The sequence below is a fragment of the Dasypus novemcinctus genome, chromosome 13, assembly GCF_030445035.2.
Source record: "Dasypus novemcinctus isolate mDasNov1 chromosome 13, mDasNov1.1.hap2, whole genome shotgun sequence".
Classification (NCBI taxonomy): Eukaryota; Metazoa; Chordata; class Mammalia; order Cingulata; family Dasypodidae; genus Dasypus; species Dasypus novemcinctus.
In genome coordinates, this window is record NC_080685.1 from 1531316 (window position 1) to 1548459 (window position 17144).

At 38.4% G+C, this 17144-nt stretch overlaps 1 protein-coding gene across 11 annotated transcripts in view; it reads right to left on the reverse strand.

Moving 5' to 3' along the window:
- Positions 1-17144, reverse strand: part of CDC42BPA (CDC42 binding protein kinase alpha) — a 382935-nt gene that overhangs the window by 289667 nt on the left and 76124 nt on the right. For all 11 annotated transcript variants that reach the window (XR_011645344.1, XR_011645345.1, XM_058309378.2 and 8 more), the window contains exon 2: positions 2527-2618. Coding sequence is in view for 9 of the 11 variants with exons in the window: in XM_058309378.2 (XP_058165361.1) it covers positions 2527-2618 (92 nt within the window). In the remaining 2 variants the exon portion in view is untranslated. The remainder of the gene's footprint in view (positions 1-2526; positions 2619-17144) is intronic.

The following is a 17144-nucleotide window of genomic DNA, read 5'->3' on the forward strand; positions in this document are numbered from 1 at the left end:
CCCACCACATGGGAGGACCCAGGTTCAGTCTCCTGTGCCTCCCAAATAAAACAAGCAAGACAGGGGGTAGGTGCAGTGAGCTGATGCAATGAGAAGACACAAAAAGGAGACACAATGAGAGACACAACAAGCAGGGGGCACATGTGGCTCAAGCCACTGGGCGCTTCCCTTCTGCATGGTAAGTCCCGGGTTTGGTTCCCAATGCCTCCTAAGAAGATGACGACCAGACACAGAGACCAGACAGCAATGGCAAACAACACACAGGAGGGAGGAAGTGGTGAGGAATAAAGAAAATAAATCTTTAAAAAAAAAAAAAAAAAAAGAAGAGTAGAAAGGTAAAACTATAAACATAGAAAACGAAATTTAATTCAAATACTAATAAAATGATCTTGAGTAACTCTACTTATGAATTAAGAAAAAATTTAATCAAAGAGCATTAGAGAAAAAAAGCAGCATTTAAGAATGATAAGAGTTATTCACTGAAAAGATATAACAACTCTATATTTGTTATCAGTAAAAATCAAAGAAAATTTAAAAATTTTTTAAATCTCACGAAATGACAGATCAAGCAAAGAAAAAAACAAAAGGATATAGAAGATTTAAACAAGGTTAATGTATTTACCTAGCTGACATTTATAGAACACTGTACAACAGATTTCAAAAATTGAAATCTCAATGTATGTTTTCTGACCAGTCTTGAATTTCATTATAATTCAATAACAAAAGTATAACTAGAAAATAACCAAAATATTTAGAAATTGAGCAATGAAGTTCCAAACTCAAAGAAGAAAGTGAAAGAAGAGAGAGAGAAAAGGAAAGAAAAAGAAAAGAAAGAAAGAAAGAAAAAAGAAAGAGAAAGAAAGAGAAAGAAAGAAAGAAAAAGAAAGAGAAAGAAAGAGAGAGAGAAAGAGAAAGAAAGAAAGAAAGAAAAGAAATGGCACAAAAAGAAAGCAAGAAAGCACAATGACATTTAAAACCAGTGTTCTTTGAGCAAAATAATGAATATATGATATATCAAAACTTATCAGCTAGCTAAACCTGCTTAGAAGAAACTGTATAGCCTTAAAATGCACATTTGAGAAGAGGAAATCTAGAAGTCAATGATCTAAGTAGGTATTTCAGTGTTAGATAATAGCAAGTCAAAACCAGAGAACAAATGATCAATACAGAAAAAAAAAGAGACACTATGAGAGATTTCTAAGACATTTAAAAGATATTAAAATATCACGAATGACTTAATGCCAATAAATGTGAAAAGTTAGATGACACAGATGAAACTAGCAAATTGACACAAAGAAACAGAAAATCCCAGCAGACCTTTTCTGTTAAATAAAATACATAACTTAATACTTTCACACTAGTAATCTTCAGGCCCCAATGGTTTCACCAGTAAATTCTTCTGAGAACAGAAGAAAGAAATATCAATTTTCCCAAACTCCCCTAGAGAACTATGAAAGAAGGAACATGTTTCTCCTTTAGTGAAACCAACATAAACAGGACAGCAATATCAAAGCAGGTGCTATAAGTAAAAAAAATTACAGGCCACTTTCTCTCAGGAGCATAGGTATAAAAACCCTAAAAACACACACACAAAATAGCAAATAAAATCCAGTGATATTTAAAAAGGATAATACATGAAAACCAAGTTGGGCTTATATTAGTAATGCTAGGTAAAGTTTAATATTTGAAAATAATCAGTAATTCAACCTATTAACAGAATAAAAATAAAAATCCTAGGAGTATCTTAAAACCTACACATTTTATTATAAGTCAACACTATCCATTAGTTTTATAAGTAAACACAGCAAGGTTGCTAGGTAAGAAGTCAATGAACCAAGTTCAACTGTCTTTCTAAATACCAGCAAAAGGGTAGAAAATGAAATTTATAAATAATTCTAATTAAAATAATACCAAGATTACTACATACCTAGGAATAAAACTGCTGAAGGATGTAAAAGTTCTCTAAATCATTTGAATGAAGACTATAAAACATCAAGAGAAAATGATAAGGCCCTAAATATGAAGGGATATGCCATGGCCACAGACTGACAGGTACAATATTGTTACGATGTCAATTACCTGCAAATTAGGATTTTTAGTCTGTGTGTGTGTGTTTGTGTGTTTATGAGTAAGTGGATATTCAAAAAATGATTCTAAAATTATATGAAAATACAAAAGGCAAATATGGAAGAGGAAGGGATGGAGGATGAGGAACTTTGGAGGGTATCAGGACATCTTAAAAAACTCGAGTAATTAAGACTATGTGGTAATGACACAAAGAGAGACAAACAGACAAAGGGGGAAAAAAAAGTCCAGAAACATAGACACTATGAACTACACGTGAAAAGGAGAAATATCTTGGGAAAAAGCTCCATGTACTAACATTTCATTCAAAACTTTAAAATATTTTCTGATTAATCATATCAATCACAATAGTTAATAGTATTTCAGTTAAATTCTCTCATGGACTACATAAAATAGCTTTCAAAGCAACTAGCAAAACTTCTAGAAAAATTTATCACTTACCTCCCCAAAAGCTCCTCGACCAATCACCTTTAATATTTCAAAGTCTTCTCTATGCAATCGCATCTGTTTCACTTTAGAAGTAAATGGTTTAGCTGAAATAAAAGAGCAATATCAATTACTTTCTTCTTAAAAGATATGTGATTCAAATTAGATATAAATAAAGGTACTTTTTTACGGACACAAGAAAATTTAAGTAATGATTTAGGAATTAAGCCAAAATATTTAAATATCTCATCATACCATATTGAGAAGAGATCTAATTTCCATAAGTAAAACAATATATTCCCTTTATTTCTTATACAGGAAATGCATTTTTAGTGAGAAATATATTTCTAAATAACATGAAATAACACAAAGGAGCAGGGATGCAAAAATGAGATCAGTTTATTCTCATATTAAACATTCTATGTCTTTTAATTGTCAATGTTAGATATGTATTGAAACATCAAGATACTACAAGTAAAAGCATAATTCATGGCAAGATAGCATTTCATCAATTCCTGACCAAGCAAATGAATATTTCCTTCATATTTCTCCATTGCGTTATTCTTGTAATATGCCATTAGCAAAAGTCTACATTGTACAAAGCACTGTAGCAATCAATGGAGTTAAAATGAAGAACTACCATGGGAGCCTTCCTTCAAGAAGCTCTCAGTCTGGAGGACAGACAGATAGGTGTGCACACATACACACACAAGCTGACGACATCATACAGGGTCTAACAGGGTAAAGACAGTGCTGCAAGGGCAGAGAGCGTGGGACGTGAACTCTCTCGGGTGAAGGCTGATGCTGCCCAGAGGGCTGGATGCTAAAACTGTGCCTTTAATGCCAAGTACAATTTCTACTTTGCCTGGGTTTAACACTGTAGGAATTCCAGGCAGAGAGAAATAAAAACAAATGAAGAGAGGCAAGAAAGTGAGCTCGGCTTACAGTGGTAAATTATGAAACAAAATGCGAAGAAATGTGAGTTAGAAAATGTAAAATGTAAACGGCATTCAAGGAATTTAGATATTATATTAAAAATAAGAACTAACAGGCATGACTGTTTTGTAAATTCAAAACTTATCTAGTAAGATTTTAGTATTTAAAAAGATAAGCAATAGACATTGTTGGGAAGCGAATTTGGCTCAACAGAGCATCCGCTTACCACATGGGAGGTCCAGGGTTCAAACCCAGGGCCTCCTGACCCGTGTGGTGAGCTGCCCACACACTGTGCTGATGCGTGCAAGGAGTGCCGTGCCACGCAGGGGCATTCCCTGTGTAGGGGAGCCCCACATGCAAGGTGTGCACCCCGTAAGGAGGGCTACCCTGCGCAAAGAAAGCGCAGCCTGCCCAGGTGTGGCACCAAACACACAGAGAGCTGATGCAGCAAGATGATGCAACCAAAAGAGACAGATTCCCAGTGCTGCTGACAAGAATCCAAGGGGACACAGAAGAACACACAGCAAATGGACACAGAAAGCAGACAATGGGGTCAGGGGAGAGAAATAAAAAATAAAATCTTAAAAAAAAAAAAAAAAGCAATAGACATTGTTAAGCAGGATATAACTGCTTAAAATATTACTTGGAGACCTCCAGTCAACCAAGATGGCAGAGTGGGACACTCCAGGGTTCCATTACTCAACCAGAATCAACTAACAAAAATGGGCACAGCCATCTTCAGAGCTCCAGAAAACAATCTGAGGGTTACAGAGACTAGGAGAGCAATGAAGGAAGGAAAGAAAAACAAACAGAGAAGCTGTGGCACGCTTGATGGCCCCCAGGCCACCTCTTCCCCAGTGTAAAGCAGAGCCAGCCACAACCCCACTGTATATGCTGGCCCTGTTCCAGGGGGGCCAAGGAGCCACTACGTGCACACTGGGTATCTGTATGCCGATGTCTTTTTATCTGGGGGGCACCCTGAAAGGTTGAACCTGGAACCTCCTCTCTGGCTCCCTTCCCAGTACTTTACCAGCAGGCAGAAGCAGCTTGCAGAAAACTAAAGCAAGCTTTAGTTTGCATGAGGACGAGGGAGAAGGGGAGGGAAGGGGGGAAAGAGAGGAGGGTGAAGAAAAGAAAAGGAATTGAAGCAATACTGAACAAAGGATTAATAGCTTCAATACATACAACAGAGCACTTGGGGGCGGGGGCATGTGGGTGGACAGTTTTCATTTCAAAGGGGGGACATACAGATGACTGTAGAGGGGGGAGTTCCTAAGGTCCTGAGCATATGCCCAGGACAGGATGCATGCTAAGAAAAGACGGAGAGGACCTTGGGCTAATATTACTGGTAGGAGGGGTAGGAGGGCTAAATGCTGAAGGAGAGCAGAATTAAGACAGACAATTTGCAAAGACCTGTGAAAGGCAAATATATGCATTATGAGAGTACAGAAGGAGAAAGGAAAAACAGAAGGAATATTTTTTAAATGATGGCACAAACTTCACATATTTAATAAAAGGTATGAATATGCACATTCAAGATGCCCGAATCCCACACAGAACAATCTAAAAGAGAACACGACCCAGACACACAGTGTTAAAATGAGCAGTGCCAAGGACAAGGAGAGAGTTCTGAAAGCTGAGAGAGAAGAGAATGTGTTATGTAGAAGAGAGTCCAAATAAGATTAAGTCCGAATTTCTAATCAGAAACCATGGAGGCAGGAAGGCATTCGGACAAAATATTTAAAATGCTGAGAGAAAACTGCCAATGCAGTATTTTATATCCAAGGAGAGTATTTTTCAATGAGTGAGAGATTAATATACTCCAAGATAAAGAAAAGCTGAGGGAGTTTATAAACCTAAACCTCCTCTACAAGCAATGCTAAAGGGAGTTCTTCAGACTTAAAGGTCAACTGGACAGTGTATAGAAGTGGAATAAAGATATAAAGACCTCCAGTAAAGGTAACCATTTGGGTTCTTATAAACTTATAAATGCCAGTATAAGTGTATTGGATTTTTAGGTAGTTAACTCCACTTTATAATTCTTATAGGTTCTGCAAATGCATAAAAGACATTATAAATACATGGTTTCGGACCTACAATGTACAAATTGTAACAAGTACAACAAAAAGGTGGGATGATGGATGGATACAAGAAGAGCATATGTTTATGTTATCATAGTTAAGTTGGTATCAAAGCAAAAATGATGGTTATAAATTTCGGATGCTAAATTTAAGCTCCATGGAAAACACAGAAAATACATGAAAAATATGTAAAGAAAGAAATGAGAAAGGACTCAAAATGGTACAATACAAAAAATCAAATAAATATAAAGAGTAGCCATTAACAGAAAATTTGAAAAAAAAGATATAAGACCTACAAAGACTAAACAGAAAATGGCAAAAGAAAGTCCAATACTATCAGTAGTTACTTTAAAGGTAAATGGATTAAACTCTGCAGTTAAAAGATGGAAATGGACAAAATAGTTAAAAACCATGGCCCAATTATATGCTGTTTACAACAGACTCTATTTAAATTCAAAGACACAGTAGATAGAAGCCCAGGTACTGATTCTCCTGAGGGCTACAGAGACCCACAGGTTCTATGGTCATGGCAGATGGCTCCGGAGTTCAGTGCCATGTCAGTTGGCCCTACTTTGGAGTTTGTGTTCCTGAGTGTGATGGAGTTGGACTCAGATATGACCTTTCTACACGTGCCTCTTCTGTTACTTTTACCAGACCCGTGGTTGGTGTTGGGGTTGGTGTATACTCAGGAGACCTGAATGTCTGGACTATCCATGTGACAGCCTGGCCCTGAGCCTCAGCAGACTTGCAGCATCTACCCTCTGGTTTACTGGACTTACCCTGGCCAGCTAACAGGGAGGTAAAGAAGATCAACCACCACACCAGGGAGCCAAGAGTGCCTACAACTTAAGAGAATTGCATCCATCATCCATGTGGAATCTAAACCCCCTCTTAATGTCGAGGGGGACTGGACATAGCCCTCCCAGGGTCCACAGAATGGAGGAACAGAGTATGGATTAGAGTGGACTTACTAGTGTTCTGCTGTGGAACTGCTGTGATTAGTAATGGAAGAAATTGTAGCAATGATGTGGAGAAAGTATCACGGTGGCTGCTGATGGTAGAGAGAGGGAAGAAGAGATATGATGTGGGACATTTTCAGGATTTGGAATTGTCCTGGGTGATGCTGCAGGGACAGATGCTGGACATTGTGTGTCCTGCCATGGCCCACAGGGTAGACTGGGGGAAGAGTGTGGTCTATAATGGAGACCACTGTCCATGTGGTACAGCAGTGCTCCAAAATGTATACACCAGGTGCAGTGGGTTAGCCACAATGATGGAAGAGGTTGTTGATGTAGGAGGGGTGGGGTGGGGTGGGGGGTATATGGGGACCTCATATTTTTTAATGTAACATTTAAAAGAAAATAAAGAAGAAAAAAAATTCAAAGACACAAATATGTTGAAAGTGAAAGGATGGAAAAAGTATACCATGCAAATACTAGCTGTTTACTAAGAGAGCTAAGGAAGCTGTAATATCAGATAAAAGAGACTAAGTAAAAAACTTACCAATGACAAAGAAGGTCACTGTAAATTGATAAAGGGGTCAATTCAATAAAAAGAAGGTAACAATTATAAATATACATGCACCTAATGGCAGAGGATAAAAATATATGAAGGAAATATTGATAAATTTGAAAGGAAAAATAAACGGCTCTATATTAATAGGAGAATTCAGTACATCATTTTCAATAATGCATGGAACATGTACACAAATGATCAATAAGGGGAAAAAATACTTGAATGCTACTCTAAACCAACTAGGCCTAACTGACATATACACAACACTTTCTCAAGATGAATAAACATTCTTCTCCAGTGCACATGGTCATTCTCCAGAGTAGACTATACGATAAGTCACAAAACAAATCTCAATAAATTAAAAAATATAGAAATCATAGAATTTGTCTTCTCTAGTACAAATAAAGCTAGAAATAAATAACAGGGAGAACTGGGAATTTCACAAATATGAGGAAATTAAACAGTGCAATCTTAAACAACCATTGGCTCAAAGAAGAAATCACAGAGGAAATTAAGAAATACCTTGAGACAAATGAACATATAAACACAATATTCCAAAACTTATGAGATACAGAAAAGGCAGAGCTGAGAGGAAAATCTATAGCTCCAAAGGCTTACATTAAAAAAGAGATCTCAAATCAGACACTAAACCTTATAACTAGAAAATCCAGAAAAAAGAATAGCAAACTGAACGCAAAGTAGAAGAAGAAAAAAATCAGAAAAAGCCCATAGCTAATATACTCAGTATGTTCCAAAATACATGGGGCAAACTCTGGCAAAACTGAGGGGAGAAAGAGATGCCTCTACAGTAATAGTTTGGGACTTCAATACAATAAAGGATCAATAAAGGAACTAGACTCAACAGACAGATAAAGAACATAGAACCCCAAAACAACAGGATGTATATTCTTCTTGACTGCTCATGGCTCCTTCTCTAGGATAGACCCACATGTTAGGTCATCTAGAAAAAATTCTCAAAGAATTTAGAAAGATTGAAATTATTAACATTTATTTAAAAATAAATAAAAACTATATTTTAAAAATAAAGAAATTATACAAAGCACTTTCTCTGACCACAACAGAATTACAATGGAAATCAATAAAGGGCAGAGAATTGGAAAACTCACAAATACATGGAAATTAAACAACACACTCACACACTCCTAAACCATCAGTGGGTCAATGAAGAAACTGCAAGAGAAATCAGTAAGTATGTGGAAGGGAATGAAAATGAGAACACAATACATCAAAACTTATGGGATGCAGCAAAGGCAGTACTGAAAGGGAAATCTATAGCCCTCAGTGCTTACATTAAAGAAGAAGAAAAAAGAGCTAAGATCAGAGCCCTAAATGCATACCTGGAGGACCTAGAAAAAGAAAGCAAACAAATTCCAAAGCAAGCAGAGAAGATGCAAATAAAATTGGAAATGAGAGGGGACACCACTAACCCCTCAGAAATAAAAATGACCGTAAGAGGATACTAGGAAATGTATACCAACAAATTACAGACAACTTAGATGAAATGGATAAATTCCCAGAAACTCACCAACAACCTACACTGACTCTAGAAGAAACAGAAGACCTCAATAGACCAATCACAAGTAAAGAGATTGAAAGAGTGATTAAAAACCTCCCAACAGGGAAGAGGCTGTGACTCCATCAGATGGGCCCCCGTCTACCATATGGGAGGCCCTGGATTCACATCCTGGGGCCTCCTTATGAAGGCAGGTTCACCAGCACGCTGCGGAGAGCTGCCGGTCCACAAGCAGAGAGCCCACTCAGCAGGGTGACATAACAAAAAGGGAGACTAGTTAAAAAAAAACACAGAACAAGCAGCGAATGGACACAGAGAAAAAAAAACAAGCCACAAGGTGGACAGGGAAAATAAATTTAAAAAATAAATATGGACACACGGAAGAATGCACAGCGAACGGACACAGAGAACAGACAGTAAGCAAAAGCCACAAGGGGGGGATGGAATAAAAACAAAAAACAAAAAAATCTCCCAACAGGGAAGCAGATGTGGCTCAAGTGATAAGGCCTCAACCTACCATATGGGAGGACCAGGGTTTGATCCCTGGAGCCTCCTGGTGAAAAAGAAAAAGAAAAAGAAAAAGCTGCCTGCACAGTGAGCCAGTGCCTGCATGGTGAGCCAGTGCCTGTGCAATGAGCTGAGTGCCTACGTGGTGAGCCAGTGCCCATGCAGTGAGCCAGGGCCTGTGTGGCAAGCCAAATACCCAAGCAGCAAGCCGAGTGCCCGCACAGAGAGCCAGCACCCACACAAGTGAGTCACACAGCAAGATGACGACACAACAAAAGAGAGACGAAGCGGAATCAAGGTGAAGCACAGCAGAGACCAGGAACTGAGGTGGCGCAATTGACAGGGAACCTCTCTCCACATCAGAGGTCCCCAGGATAGAATCCCGGTGAATCCTAGAGGAGAAAGACGAGAAGAAAAGACAAAAAGAGAAACAGATATAAAAGATCACACAGTGAATGGACACAGCAAACACAGCAGTGTGAGGGAGGGGAAGGGAGTAGGATAGATAGACAGACAGACAGAAAGATAGACAGATAGATAGACAGACAGATACAGATAAAAATTCTTAAAAAAAAAAAATCTCCCACCAAGGAATGAGCCCAGGACCAGCTGGCTTCACAGGTAAATTCTACCAAGCATTCCAAAAAGAACTAATACCAATCTTGCTCAAACTCTTCCCAAAAAGCTGAGGGGGAGGGAACATTACCTAAGTTACTCTATGAAAGCCAACATCACCCTAGGACCAAAGCCAGGTAAAGATGCTACAAGGAAAGAAAATTTGAGACCAATCTCTACTGAATTCAGATGCAAAAATCCTCAACAAAACACTGGCAAACAGAATCCAACACATTAAATGACACATTAAATGAATTATACACAATGATCAAGTGGGCTTTATCCCAAGTATGCAAGAGTACTTCAACACAAGAAAGTCAATTAATGTAAGATACCGCATTAACAAAGTAAAGGACAAAAACCACATGTCCATATATTGATGAAGTAAAGGCATTCAACAAAACGTAACATCCTTTCTTGATCTAAACACTTCAAAGAGTAAGAATAGAGGGAAATTTCCTCAATATGATAAGGAGCATATGTGAAAAACCCACAGCTAACATGATTCTCAGTGGTGAAAGACTGAAAGCTTCCTTTTAAGTTCCAGAACAAGAAAAGGATGCCAGTTATCAACGCTTACGCAACACTGCATTAGAAGTTCTTTCTTCTGGTTCTGAGGCAAGAAAAAGAAATAAAGGGCATCCAAATTGGAAAAAACATAAAACTTTCACTATTTGCATTAGCTACTAAAAGAACCAAATATCTAGGAATAAATTTAACCAAGTATGTAAAGGACTTGTATACAGAAATCCATGCAACACTGCTAAAAGTAATCAAAGCAGACCTAAATAAATGGAAGGACATTCCATACTCATGGATTCAAAGACTAAATTTTATTAAGATGTCAATTCTAACCAAATTTACTTACAGACTCAACACAATCCTAATCAAAATTCCTCTTTTACGGAAATGGATACACCAATTACGAAATTTTTTTGAAAGAGTAAAGGGCCCCAAAAAGCCAAAAAAGTACCTTGAAAAGAAAAAAAGAGGTTGGAAGACTCACACTACCTGACTTTAAAACATACTACAAAGTTACAGTGGTCAAAACAGCATTGTACTGGCACAAGGATAGACATATTAACCAATGGAATTGAACTGAGAGCTCAGAAATCAGAACTGAGAAATCGGAAATCAAAATGAAACTCACACATCTTCAGTGAACTGATAGTTGACAAAGCTGCTTACTTCACTCAACTGTGACAGAAGAGTCTCTTCAAGAAATGGTGCTGAAAGAACTGGATATCCACATCCAAAAGAATAAAAGAAGACCATTTTCTTCTACCCCATACAAAAATTAAATCAAGATGAACCAAAGACCTAGACATAAGATTCAGGACATAAAACTCCTAGAAAAAAATCTTCAATATCTTGTGGTAGGCAATGTGTTCATAAACTACTCCCAAATCACAAGCAACGAAAGAAAAATTAGATAAATGAGATCTCAAAATTAAAACCTTTTGTTCTTCATAGGAATTTGTCAAGAAAGTGAAAAGGCAGCCTACACCATGGGAGTAGGTATTTGGAAACCATATGTCTGATAAGGGCCTAATATCCAGTATACATAAAAAGATACTACAAATCAACAATTAAAAAAAACAATTAAAAAATGGGCAAAGAATTTGAACAGATATTTTCCCAAAGAGGAAATATAAATGGCTAAAAAGCACAATATCAATATCAATATCAATACCAATATCACTAGCTATTAAGAGAAATGCAAATCAAAACCACAATATTTCACACCTACTAGACTGACCACATTGAAAAAGAGAAAACTACAAGTTTTGGAGGAAATATGGAGAAATAGGCACACAGATTCACTGCTGGCGGGAATGTAGAATGGTGCAGCCACTGTGGAATACGGTGTGGCAGTTCCTCTGGAAGCTAAATATAGAACTGCCATGGAAGCCGGCAATCCCACTACTAGACATATGCCCAGAAGAACTGAAAGCAGGGACATGAGCAGATATATGCACACCAGTGTTCGCTGCGGTACTATTCACAATTACTAAAAAGATGGAAGTAACCCAAATACTCATCAAAAGATGAATGGATAAATGAAGTATGGTATACACATATTCAGCTAGAAGAAGGAATGAAATACTGGCTCATGTGACAATGTGGATGGGCCTCAAAGACCTTATGTTGAGTGAGATAAACCAGGGACAGAAGGACAAATATTGTATGACCTCACTAATATAAACTAATTATAATAAGCAAACTCATAGAAGTAGAATCTAGAAGATAGACTACCAGGAGATAGAATATGGGTAAAGAATGGGGAGCTGATTTTTAATCTGTGCAGAATTTATAATTAGGTTGATTGTAGTAGTTTGGGGCTAGAAAGAGGTGATAGTTGTGTGATACTATGAAAACAGATGACAGCACTGAGGCATGAGTGTGATATATGTCATATATGTTACTAGAAGGAAAGTTATATATGTTACTAGAAGGAAAGTTAGAGGATAAAAAATGGGATTGTATAACACAGTGAACCCTACAGTGGGCGAGTGCTGGGATGGAGGCCTGCACAGCAGTTACCAAAATATTAAACTTCCCTATTGGGTTATTTCTACTACTTCCTCAATTAAGATGGACAGAAGCTCTGGAATATATATGCCTTGTCTAATAAGGAAAATAGGCTAATAAGCCAAGATCTCAAACTCAATTATTGCAATTATGAACCTTATTCCTGCAATAATGAAACTAAGACTAATTACAATTAATGCCTAAGAATTGCCTCCTGAAAACCTCCTTTTTACTCAAATGTATCCTCTAAGCAAAACAATACAAACAAACTCACTACCTTCCTCCCAAGGTGGGATATGACTCCCAGGGATAAACCTTCCTGGCACTGAGGAATTATTACCAAGCATTAATCAACAATGCAGCTAAAGAAAGATCTTGACTAAAAAGGGGGAAATACTAAATAAAATAGAGATTTTATGGCAAAGAGCTTTTAAAGTGAGTCGGGAAGTCATTCCACAGGTTACACTTAAGCATGTCTCAGCAAGATATCACAAATGGCCACAGTAAACAAAGCCTCAAACAAAAGTACCCCTGAGGGCACTAGGAAAGGAAGTCTGGACACTATATGCAAACCACACAGACACACAAAATCAACAGTCTTCAACGGGCTCTATTTGGGAATAAATAAAAAGCTATTGTCCCCATATAACATAGTTATACTTAGGTATAAATTCCCTAATCACATTTCTTCTACTTCTTTTATTTGAACTAATAATTTTCAATTTACTTAAGTATACTTCTCAGAGACATAAAGCCTTCAGAAAGTTCCTATGCTGATGGAGCCCTGAAACTCAGCAGATATGTGACCAACTCTTACTTTCCCAGTCCTTTGGGCCTGCCCTGGTCAACTAATAAAACAATGATGATGGACCACCCCCAACCCAAAAGGAAGGAGTATCTTCAACTGCAAGCAAATCAACTCCATTCCTTTGCCCCCCAATATCTACATCCATTCTCAGTCTAAAATAGTCATAGTAGACATCATCTCAAATCCCACAAGGCTGAGTAATGAGCAAAAATAAGTGCAACTGCTTACTAAAGCAGATTTAGTGTTACTGAAGTAGTTGTACCCAATTTTTTAAAAGACAGAAAACTTAAATAGACATTTCTCCAAAGAAGATATACAAATGTCCAAAAGGCACATGAAGACGCTGAAGATGGCTGAGGTGAGGAGCCCCCGCTTCTCTAGACAGGGGGCTCAGGGTGGGGAGGCGCAGGCGTGAGAGGACGCACAGTGACTCGAAGGACAACTGCGGAGACGAGGCGGATGGCGCAGGTCTACTTTATTGAGGAAGTACAAGCAGTTTTATAGAGTATGAAGAGAGGGGATTGGTGGAGGGTGATTGGGTTCTGATAGGCTAGCTTAGCTGTTGTTACCTTATAAGGGCGTAGAAGCAGAACTCGTCTACTAGGCTGGTCAGTAGTTACTAGAGAGAGCTTAAATTTGAGAGGGCTGAGCTGGATAGCTCGCTGATAGGTGGAAGAGAGCAGGAGTGTCTTTACGAGGTAGGAGGCCCTGAGATTGGCCCAGACGGAGGTGGTGTGAGGGGGCTTGCGTGAGTTTCCCCTGCGGGGAGGCGTAGGTGCATACCTCGTCCCGAGGGGCCAACCAAGGGAGGCGTATTTCGTGCCTCAGACCTCGGAGGCGGCCAGTTCTGAGAGCCAAACCTTTGCATGCTTGCCCTCAGATGGCCATTAGGGAAATGCAAATCAAAATAATGAGAGATCATTTCATACCCACTAGAATGGCTACTATTTTAAAAATCTGAAAATAAATCCTAGAGTGGATTTAGAGAAATAGGAACACTTGTTCATTATTGGTGGCAATGTAAAATGGGGCAGCAATGTAAAATGGGGTAGGAAACAGTTTAGCAGTTCCTCAGAAAGTTAAGTACAGAATTATTGTATAACCTGGCAATCCCACTTCTAGATATATATCAAAAAAAAACTGAAAGCAGAGATTCAAACAGATACTTGCACACCAATGTTCATAATGGCATTTTTCACAATTTCCAATTCGTGGAATCAATCCAAGCATTTCCATCAACAGATGAATGGTTAAACAAAATGTGGTATGTACATACAACAAAATATTATTTACCCATAAAAGGAAAGAAGTTCTGACATACATGTCAACATGAATGAGCCTTAAAGACATCATGTTCAGTGAAATATGCCAGAAAAAAGGACAAAGATTATATGATCTTGCTGATGTTAAATAATTAGAATAAGCAAATTCACAGAATAGGAAACTGGAATATGTTACTAGGGGCCTGAGTGGGGCTAGAATTGGTAAGTTAATGCTTAATTGGTACAGAGCTTCTGTTTCAGATGATGGAAAAGTTTTGCTAATGGACAGTGATGATGGTAGCACAACATTTAGAATGTAATTAATACCACTGAATTATATATTTGGATATAGTTAAAAGAGGAAATTTTATGTTTTATATATGTTACTAAATTAAATATTAAAAATAAAACGCAACAGTATAAAACTGTACAACACAAACCTTGGACTCTAACAGACTATGGACTATAGTTAACAGCATAATTTAATAATATGGTTTCATCAACTGTAACAAAGTTACCACACTAATGCAAAGTGTTAATTATAGGGAGAACTATGTGTGTGAGGAGGGATATATGAACACTACAGAGTTCAACATGATTTTCAGTAAGCCTACAACTTCTCTATTATAAATAAATAAATAAATAATCAATGATTGCATGTGGAGACATTCACCTCATAGAAATTAAAACGTAAGTTCACACAAAAACCTGAGCATGAATGTTCACAGCAGCTTTATTACCAATAGCAGAATTTGGAAATAATCCATATGGCTGACAGTAGATGAATGGTTAAACAAAATGTGTTACATGCATACCATGGAATACTGTTCAGCAACAAAAGGAACAGACTACTGATTCACACAAAAACTAAGATGGCCTTCAAGGGCATTACGCTGAGTAAAAAAGCCAACCTTAAAAGGTCACATACTATATTATTCCATTTATATAACATTGTTGAAATAAAATTATAAAGATAAAACAACAGTATTAGATACCAAGTGGAGGAAGGAAGGAGGAATGGAAGTGGCTATGATGGACCCATTTTGTTCTTGGCTCTGATAATGGTCAAACTAATCTACAAATATGGTAAAAGTACACAGAACTAAAAACACACAGAAATGAGTCCACCTAAAATTAGTGAAATCTGAGTAAGTTCAATGGATTGCTTCAATGTCACTAACTGGTTATGACATTGTACTATAGTTATGGCAATATATTACCAGTGAAGGATATACAGTATCTGCACAGTCTTTCCAATAATTGTGCAAAAGCTCTCTCAAAATGAAAAGTTAAAAAAATTATGATTTATAATGCATTAAATCAAATCCATGAGACCCTACTGATAATAAACAAATAAATATATACATACATATATACATATATAAATGGGAGAGAAAGGTAACAACCTTCTTAAAGAAAAGCCACCATTTTGCAATCATAATAGTAATAACTGATTCGGGCAAGATTCATCAACAGAATGCTCAATTCATTTGGTAAAAATGTGATAAAGAATAGAATATTAACAACCTCAAAATATCTCTCCACAGATGGCTTATTAATTTAAAAGAGGGAAACTAAGTATATAGAACAAACTTGCAGACACATAACAAGGTAATCAGCTCAACATGATAATGGACAAAATGTAATTATATGCCTCCTGGTGTCCTACACTGAAGACAAAGCATCAATTATAACAAGTCTGACAAAGATTAACAACTAAATCTAATCTTATGTAAATAACCAAGCTTCAATTGAGGAACAATCAAAACAACTGGCCTGTTTAATGATATGAAAGAAAACCTGAGGAACTGCTCCAGATTAAAGAAGACTAAAGACAAAGGACAACAAAATACAATGCAGAGTTCGGAAATGCACCCTGTGTACAGAAAAAAACTGTATAAAAGATATTACCTGAGGAAACCAGCAAGATGGCGGTGGAGTAAGGAGCACCTAGAGTCAGCTCCTGCTACAGGCAGTTAGCAAACACCCAGAGCTCTCTGGACCTAGCTGAAGCACCTGTTTGGGGGCTCCAGGAGGCCAGAAGAGCATCCTGCCACGTCCTTGGGGGAGTGGAAGGAGGAAACTGCCATCTGCAGATAAGACTCATAAGTAGAGGCTCCATGCTGCGTAGGCCGGTGCCATCCTCCACTGAGGCACAAGTCGCCTTGGAAGCTGTTCTGCGGCTGGAATTGGAAGTTCTACATCCCAAAATGGGGGAGGAAGAGATGGATGGGCACCAGTTTCAGCTATGATGAGTAAATTCAGCAGGCTACAGCACGATCCTGAGAACAGCTAAATCTTGAACCTGTCTCAGTAGAAAGAGGCCGGGAGCCGCCATCTTAACTCCGCGCCTGGCACAAGGGGAAGCAGGTAGACTGAGGATCCCAGTGCTGGGGGGACCGGCTTCTTCCCATCCAGGTCAGATGGCAAGTCTAGCCTAGAAGCCAGTGCCACCTCCAGCAGGGAGAAGCTGCGGGGACCTGCGCTAGCCACTATGGGAAATTACCAGCCAAGCCACGGAGGCCAGTGATTTGTCGGGCTCTGGTGGCATGAGCCGTCCCAGGAGCTGCTCCGTGACAGAAATTGGAAGCTCCACCTCCCATACAGAGGAGGTAGAGACGGTTGGCTGCTGATTTCCACTACTGATTGGTAGACTTGGCTGGCTAAGAGATCACCCTGGGAACAGGGGGGTGAGAACCAGCCCAAGTCAGAAAGAGGCCAGTAGCCACCATTCTGACTCCACCCCAGCCTGAGGGGAAGCCGGGCTGACTGCAACTCTCAGTGTCGGCAGGAACCAGTTTCTTTCCTGCAGATCAGCCTGCAACCCTAGCCTAGGCTTCAGC